At 52.8% G+C, this 8,609-nt stretch overlaps 1 protein-coding gene across 1 annotated transcript; it reads left to right on the plus strand.

Moving 5' to 3' along the window:
• The first annotated feature begins 1,767 nt into the window (after positions 1–1,767).
• LOC138800030 (uncharacterized) lies at positions 1,768–7,560 on the plus strand. The gene is made up of 5 exons (XM_069981839.1): positions 1,768–1,792; positions 2,384–2,884; positions 5,189–5,320; positions 6,168–6,386; positions 7,388–7,560. The coding sequence occupies exons 1-5, from the start codon at positions 1,780–1,782 to the stop codon at positions 7,558–7,560; spliced, it is 1,038 nt and encodes a 345-aa protein (XP_069837940.1). The 5' UTR covers positions 1,768–1,779.
• The last annotated feature ends 1,049 nt before the right edge of the window (positions 7,561–8,609 follow it).

The raw sequence follows: 8,609 nt of genomic DNA on the forward strand, positions 1-8,609 counted from the left end.
CCCGTATAGTCATACACCCCTATCTGCCCCGTATAGTCATACACCCCTATCTGCCCCGTATAGTCATACACCCCTATCTGCCCCGTATAGTCATACACCCCTATCTGCCCCGTATAGTCATACACCCCTATCTGCCCCGTATAGTCATACACCCCTATCTGCCCCGTATAGTCATACACCCCTATCTGCCCCGTATAGTCATACACCCCTATCCGCCCCCGTATAGTCATACACCCCTATTCCCCCTTCCTGTATAGTCATACACCCCTATCTGCCCCGTATAGTCATACACCCCTATCCGCCCCCCTGTATAGTCATACACTACTATCCGCCCCCCTGTATAGTCATACACTACTATCCGCCCCCCTGTATAGTCATACAGTATGAGTGTGCATGTATGAGCTGTCTGTATGAGTGTGCATGTGTGAGCTGTCTGTATGAGTGTGCATGTGTGAGTGTGCATGTATGAGCTGTCTGTATGAGTGTGCATGTGTGAGTGTGCATGTATGAGCTGTCTGTATGAGTGTGCATGTGTGAGCTGTCTGTATGAGCTGTCTTTATGAGTGTGCATGTATAAACTGTCTGTATGAGTGTGCATATATGAGCTGTCTGTATGAGTGTGCATGTGTGAGCTGTCTGTATGAGTGTGCATGTATGAGCTGTCTGTATGAGTGTGCGTGTGTGTGCATGTGTGAGTGTGCATGTATGAGCTGTCTGTATGAGTGTGCATGTGTGAGCTGTCTGTATGAGTGTGCATGTATGAGCTGTCTGTATGTGCATGTGTGAATGTGCATGTGTGAGCTGTCTGTATGAGTGTGCATGTATGAGCTGTCTGTATGAGTGCGCATGTATGAGATGTCTGTATGAGTGTGCATGTGTGAGCTGTCTGTATGAGTGTGCATGTATGGGCTGTCTGTATGAGTGTGCATGTGTGAGCTGTCTGTATGAGTGTGCATGTGTGAGCTGTCTGTATGAGCTGTCTGTATGAGTGTGCATGTATAAACTGTCTGTATGAGTGTGCATGTATGAGCTGTCTGTATGAGTGTGCATGTGTGAGCTGTCTGTATGAGCTGTTTGTATGAGTGTGCATGTATGAGCTGTCTGTATGAGTGTGCATGTGTGTGTGCATGTGTGAGTGTGCATGTATGAGCTGTCTGTATGAGTGTGCATGTATGAGCTGTCTGTATGAGTGTGCATGTATGAGCTGTCTGTATGTGCATGTGTAAGTGTGCATGTGTGAGCTGTCTGTATGAGCTGTCTGTTTGAGTGTGCATGTGTGAGCGTGCATTAAGGATCAGCAAATGTACAGCAGTAGCGAAACCCTTCGCTATGCTCGGCCGTCAGCCGGCTGCATTTGAGTTCCGCTCCGGGTGTTTAGAAAAGCTGTATACAGTCCTAGGAGAAGCTCCCCAGAGCTGTACCCAGATTTTCCAGACACCTGGAGCAGAGCTCAAATGCAGCCGGCTGACGGCCGAGCATAGCAAATCATTTCGCTACTACTGTACATTTTTAGGACACCGAGCTGCATAAGGAAGGTGGCAGGGACTGCGGGGCGTTTTTATGGAGCGGCAGGGGTTAATGCAGAATCATAGGGGGGGGGCCTCTGTGACGTCAGTTGGGGCAGTGAGCGGCTCATTATTGGTGCTCGGGGGGTCAGATGATGCAGCACGGCACCGCCTCCGGGACGTGCTGCTGACCTATCGGACACGGCCAAAACCTATAAGGGGGCGGGGGCTTCCGGGAGCAGCCCTCTTTACCAGCAGCCAGGAGTTCAGCAGCATGGCTTCCTCAGGTATGGCTGACGAAGAGACCCTCATCGCGTCCCTGCGTGCTCGCATGCAGGGAAGCGATGGATTTATACAGCGCCTTCTTACAGGCTTAGCTTCCCCTGCAGCCGGTCAGGCCGTATCTCGGTCTGATGCTGGGAATGTTCCCAGCGCTGGCGGCCGGCGGACCGCACGGCGGACCCGCCCTCCGGACCGGCTTAGTCCCAGTCCCCCCAGGAGTGTCCCCCGGAGCCAGAGTAAGGGAACCGCAGGGTTAATGGCCAGGCCGCGGTCTGTCCCTCCTCTGCTTGCTGCTCCGAGTGCCGTTAGTCAAGCCCCGCCCACTTCCGGTTTTCGCGCGCCTTCTCCTGAGCCCGCCGGCACCGCACAGCCAGCAGTCAGCGCCATTATTGTTAGCATGGGGGGTCATCATAGTGCCAGCTCCTCGTCCCTGGAAGCGCCTGCCCAAATAGCTGAGGAGGTGCAGCTGCAGCCAACACAGGCGGCAGAGCGTGCTGCGGCAGCTTTAGATTGTGCTGCTGTGGTTTGTCCCCCTGCACAGGCATCCCAGGCACCCCTTCATGCCCAGCTCCCAGTTCCCTCTGTTCCCATTACAGGGCCTGCATGTCAGCCGGCTAGTGTGGCCCAGCAGACTCCTGTGCGTGAGGGATCCGTGGCTTCGCTTACCACCAGCCGTGGCCGTCGGCGAGCTCGCTCATCATCCTCATCTTCCACCCGGGGCTCTTCGAGGCGTAGCCGCCGCAGATCCGCTGGTAGTAGTCGCTACCATTCCCGCCACCGCTATAGGGAGTCACGTAGGAGGAGCCGGGGTAGGCGCTCCCGATCCTCCCGATGGCGTTCCCCTTCATCTTCTGCCTCGTCTACCCGAAGCTCTGGTTCGGACAGGGAGCGGCGCAGACGCAGACGTAGGCGGGAGCCTAGCACTTCGGCCAGAGAGTCGCATCGCGGGGTCGGTAGGACCAGCGCGGAAGGTGTTTCTTCGATCCCAGTTTCTGTTCCAACTTCTCCTGCACCCGTGGGGCTGGAGCCCCCGATGATGAATCCGTGTCCCATCGTAGATGTCCGGTCTGTGACTCCGGCGGCTGCTTCAGGAGTCGGTGAGTTTGATTTTTCAAAAGCTTGGTGTTCGGGGGGGGAGGGGGGAGAGATACTCCCTGCCATTAAGGCACTTTTGGCCAAGCTGGAATCTGCTCCTGCTCCTTCTAGTAGTCAGAAGGCGGAGCCACCAAAGGCCAGCATACACAAGGACGCCCTGTTTTGTGGTTTAAGTCCACTTGGCACACATGTTGATGCAGATACTAAGCAGAAGATCTGGGACAACCAGTACATAGACATATGGTCCTTAGTTACGGTGGACCAGCACACAGTCGATAAGGAAAGACGAGTAGTGGGGGACAGGCCGGTGGAGAGGCGTCCTAGGATAGCCAAGACCATAAATAACTGGCTTCAGGCGTTTGCAGTTTTGGGCTGTGTGATGGGTGAGCGACACCCTCAGCGCTGTTCGGAGCTTTTTATTTATCAAGACATGGTATACAATGCTTACAAATCTCATGGGGGCAGTGCTTGGTGGAGGTACGACGAGGAGTTTCGTCGCCGCCTTGCTTTGCAGCCTGAGATCGGATGGGGGGTTAAGGCCACAGACGTGTGGTTGCGGTTAATGATGGCTCAGAAGACGTCTCCCTTTCAGCATGGGGCCCCCGCTCCCTCGTCCCTTCCGGGAGGGGTGGCCGTACGCCGTCCAGGGACATGTTGGCTGTTCAATGAAGGTCACTGCCGGTTCTACGGCCTATGTAAGTTCCGGCATGAGTGTTCCTCCTGCGGCGGTCAGCACCCCGCCGCAAAATGCACTAGACTTACCAGGTCTTCTGCGCGGACGGGGCTGTCCGCTGAGGGGAAGAACACCGGTGAGCTCGTCCGAGATGGCACCGTGGCTAAGTCTTTACCCCAATAGAGAGGCTGCGGAACAGCTGAGGGAGGGTTTTACCTATGGTTTCTTTATACCGTTTGTTCGTAGCAATCATCCTGTTTTTTCTGTCAATTTGAAATCCGCTCAGGAGCACATCAGGGTATTAAGGCAAAAAATTGAGCAGGAGGTGGCGTTGGGCAGAATTGAAGGCCCGTTCACCTCGCCACCTTTCACCAACTTGCGGGTATCACCCCTAGGCATTGTACCGAAGAAGGAGGTAGGTAAATTTCGGCTTATACACCACCTGTCCCACCCTAAGGGTTGCTCAGTGAATGATGCCATTTCAAAGGAGGACGCTTCAGTAGCCTACGTTTCCTTTGACAGGGCAGTTCACTTGCTCAGGGCTGCCGGCCAAGGGGCTTTGATGGCGAAATCCGACATTCAGTCGGCTTTCCGGCTATTGCCAGTCCACCCGGAGTGCTACCACCTCCTGGGTATGTGCCTGGATGACATGTATTATTACGATACTTGCCTGCCGATGGGCTGCTCCATCTCCTGTCATTTCTTTGAGTTGTTTAGTACTTTTTTGGAGTGGGTTGTCAGGTACGTCACAGGCAGTAACGCTATAATACATTATCTGGATGATTTCCTGTTCGTGGCTCCGGGGTCTGGTAACATCTGCCAGTTCCTGTTGAACACTTTCAGGTACTATATGTCCAAATTTGGGGTGCCTATAGCTGAGGACAAGACAGAGGGCCCGGTCACCACGCTCTCATTCCTTGGCATAGAACTGGATTCTGTTTCAATGGTTTTCCGTCTCCCGGCGGACAAGCTGTCGAAACTTTTGGATCAGGTCAAGGGCTTTGGCGCAGTCAGAAAGGTCACATTGTCCCAGATGCAGTCTCTCCTGGGCCTTCTGGTATTTGCTTGCCGTATAATGCCCATGGGCCGTGTTTTTAACAGGCGCTTGTCACTGGCGACTAGAGGAGTGCGTAATCCCCATCATTATATCCGTATCACCAGGCCTCTAAAGGCTGACCTCACGGTCTGGCAGCACTTCCTAGAGTCATACAACGGTCGCACGTGCTGGCAATCGGATGTGGTTTCCAACCAAGATCTCGAGCTTTATACAGACGCGTCTGGATCCTGCGGCTTCGGGGCCATTTTCGGCACACTATGGTGCGCTGAACCATGGCCCTCGGAGTGGCGGGAATCGGGCCTATGCCGTAACCTGACCCTGTTGGAATTGTTCCCCATTGCAGTTGCCATAGAGCTGTGGGGCCCGGCTATGAGAAATCGCAGAGTTTGTTTCTGGACGGATAATCTGAGTGTGGTGTTCTGCATCAATAATTTGTCTTCTTCTTGCCTTCCAGTTCTAGCGTTGCTGCGTCATATAGTGCTGCGTTGCCTGCAGAATAACATATGTTTTCGTTCTCGACATGTTCCAGGGGTGAGTAATGTGGTTGCTGACTCTTTGTCCCGTTTCCGTTGGCAGGAGTTTCGCAAGTTGTGCCCTTTGGCGGACCCCCAGGGGCAAGCGTGCCCGCCTCTCATATGGGACCTGGTGTCGTCCGCCTAATGCCATTGATCCAGTCCTCGGTGTCTCAGGCTACGTGGAATAACCATGGTAAGGCGTGGGAGGAGTGGTGTGCAGTGGCGGGGGACCTAGCTGTCGCTGTGGATGATTCGGCCAGGTTGGGTGTATCTGTCTCTTATTTGTTGCAGCTAAAGGAGAAGGGTTTGTCTAGCATAGTGGCGCAGCGCAGGCTGTCCGGTGTCAGTTTTCACTTCAAGCTTAGGGGTTGGAGGGATGTCAATAAGCACTTTGCCATTAGTCAAGCGATGCGTGGGTGGAGGAAGGAGCATGTCCGCAGGGAATGCAGGCGCCCGATATCGTTTAACTTGTTGTCCTCTATGATATCAGCATTGCCTACCACCTGTACTGGGGCATACAAAGCCCTGTTAATGTCGGTCGCCTTCTCTTTTGCTTTCTTTGGGGCGTTAAGGGTAGGGGAGCTGGTTGCCCCCTCAGCTGCGCGCAGTGGGGGCCTGCTTAAGGATGACGTAATGGTGGCAAATGGAGCAGTGCGCATTAGAGTACGGCGCTCCAAGACGGACGTTTTTGGTAGAGGCACGTGGATCCCTTTGTTTGCAGTCTCCGGGGTAGCTTGCCCGGTGATGTTGGCCACGAGTTTCTTAGGCGCGCGGCCCGCAGCGGAGTCCTTTCTGACGCATGCTAGTGGTCTCCCACTTACCAGATATCAGTTTCAGTGCCAGCTTAGGAGGGCGCTGTTGGCGGTCGGGGTTGACCCCACAGAATATGGCACCCACTCGTTTAGGATAGGTGCGGCCACGGAGGCGGCTCGCGCTGGGCTTCCCAATGACCAGGTTCAGAGGATAGGGAGGTGGAGGTCCGAATGCTATGCGACTTACATTCGGCCGGAGCTGTTGGACTAACATGTTTTCTCTTTCAGAGGCTCATCGGCCGGCGGTTTGGCTGTTAGGACATTCCTACATACATCGGGCGGCCCAGCGGGCGGAGGGTAGACCTGGTGGACGCTCATTGGGTTTTCGTCAAGCGGATGTGCACTGGAAGGGGATCCCAGGCCTGAGATGGTCGGAGGTGCTTTCTGAAGCCATTGAAATTGGTCGTCTGGCTGCGGGTCCGGTGGTCCTGTTGATACATGCCGGCGGTAACGATTTATGTTTTATACGTTTAGCTGATCTCCTTACCATTATAAGGGCAGATTTGGACCGCCTCCCGGGATACTTCCCGGAGGTCCTCCTCGTGTGGTCCGAGATCGTTCCCAGGGTGACCTGGCAAGGGGCTCGCGATGCGGAAGCGGTGGAGAGGGCCAGGCGTACGGTAAATGCGCGCACATCCAGGCATGTGCGATCCCAGGGTGGGGTGGTGGTACGACATCGCCAGTTGGAGGGAGATAATCGTCGCCTCATGCGGCCGGACGGTGTTCACCTCAATGAAATCGGCATGGACATTTTCCTGTCAGGCCTTCAGGACGGGGTGGAGCAGGCATTGTTCTTGTTGGGTGGGGGTCGGGGCTCGGTGTAGGTATAACCCAGCCCCTCCTTGGAGGTGTGGTATTTGGTGGATCCGGTGGCCATGCCCGCCAGTGTTCGGCGGCCGGCATACCCGTTGGAAAAATGTTCGCCTGGAGGCGTTTACGTGTCAGTGAAGTTGGCAATTTGCCCGGTTAAGAGAAAAATAAATAAACAATAAATAGCTGTGGCCGACCACCATCCAACAAAATATGCCTGTGTGTTGAGTCTTATTGGGGAGGCCCCGAGGTCATGAGTACCAGGTGCGGGGGGTATGTGTAGCCCAGCAGTCTTTAGGACACCGAGCTGCATAAGGAAGGTGGCAGGGACTGCGGGGCGTTTTTATGGAGCGGCAGGGGTTAATGCAGAATCATAGGGGGGGGCCTCTGTGACGTCAGTTGGGGCAGTGAGCGGCTCATTATTGGTGCTCGGGGGGTCAGATGATGCAGCACGGCACCGCCTCCGGGACGTGCTGCTGACCTATCGGACACGGCCAAAACCTATAAGGGGGCGGGGGCTTCCGGGAGCAGCCCTCTTTACCAGCAGCCAGGAGTTCAGCAGCCCTCCCTCCCGCCCTTATTGCAAGTGTTGTTCCAATTTTGGTTCTATGTATTGATGATGTTTCCTTCTGTTGTAGAGGAGAATTTTACTAAGTCACAGCTGGAGGTGTGGTATTTGGTGGATCCGGTGGCCATGCCCGCCAGTGTTCGGCGGCCGGCATACCCGTTGGAAAAATGTTCGCCTGGAGGCGTTTACGTGTCAGTGAAGTTGGCAATTTGCCCGGTTAAGAGAAAAATAAATAAACAATAAATAGCTGTGGCCGACCACCATCCAACAAAATATGCCTGTGTGTTGAGTCTTATTGGGGAGGCCCCGAGGTCATGAGTACCAGGTGCGGGGGGTATGTGTAGCCCAGCAGTCTGCTAATCCCAAGTGTACAGGCATGAGCTCTCTGTATGAGTGTAACAACAATACTAATGTGCATGCGGGGGATGGGCGGTGAGAAGTGCGGGAGTAGAGTGTGGGCAGGCGACCTGTATGTGGTTCTGCAGCAGGTTGAGGTGTATTAGGAGGTTCTGCAGCAGCTGAGGTATATTATGAAAGGCTAGGGACACGCTTGTTGTATCTGTACTGCTGTGCAGACAACAACAAAATGGCGCTGCCCTAAAGTACACATAATAGCACCTTTCCCCTCTTTGTTTCCCCTGTGAAAAGAGAAGGGAGGTGATGATGTCACAGCAGTTGAGAAGGGACTGCGTCTTTTTTTCAGCAGCTCTATTTCAGGCTGCTTTTACCAGCATTTTCCTGCTGGAGCTCCCCCTGGTGGCCATCACTGGGAAATAAGAAAAATTAGATTGTTAATTTTTCATATTTCCCTACAAGTAAAAAAAAAAAAAAACACATATGAATTAACAAAAAAAAAAAAAAACATTCAGTTTTAACACTTCAATTTTTTTTTAACTTTGTGACACATTCCCTTTAAACCAGTTATCACTTAGAATTGTGACTTGTCACATTAGTCAACTAGGGAATGGGATGTCACTATTGATGGGTTCATAATTTTCAGTTCATGGTTCACATTGTAAAAGTTTAAAGTTCTGCACTTATCTCACTTTTCATTGGTTGTATAGATATAGATGTATAGATATATTGTACTTTTTTCTTAATTTAATCTTTTCTTTTTTTTTCTTAAAGGGGAGCTCCGGATCAAGCCAAGAAAAAATGAAACTTCTGCAGAAGCATATAGCATTATTAGATAGATAGATAGATAGATAGATAGATAGATAGGAGATAGGTAATAATTTATTACCTATCCCAGTTTTGAAACTGTTCTGTTTTGTGTTTCTGTATTTCCTGGT

The sequence above is a fragment of the Dendropsophus ebraccatus genome, chromosome 8, assembly GCF_027789765.1.
Source record: "Dendropsophus ebraccatus isolate aDenEbr1 chromosome 8, aDenEbr1.pat, whole genome shotgun sequence".
NCBI lineage: Eukaryota > Metazoa > Chordata > Amphibia > Anura > Hylidae > Dendropsophus > Dendropsophus ebraccatus.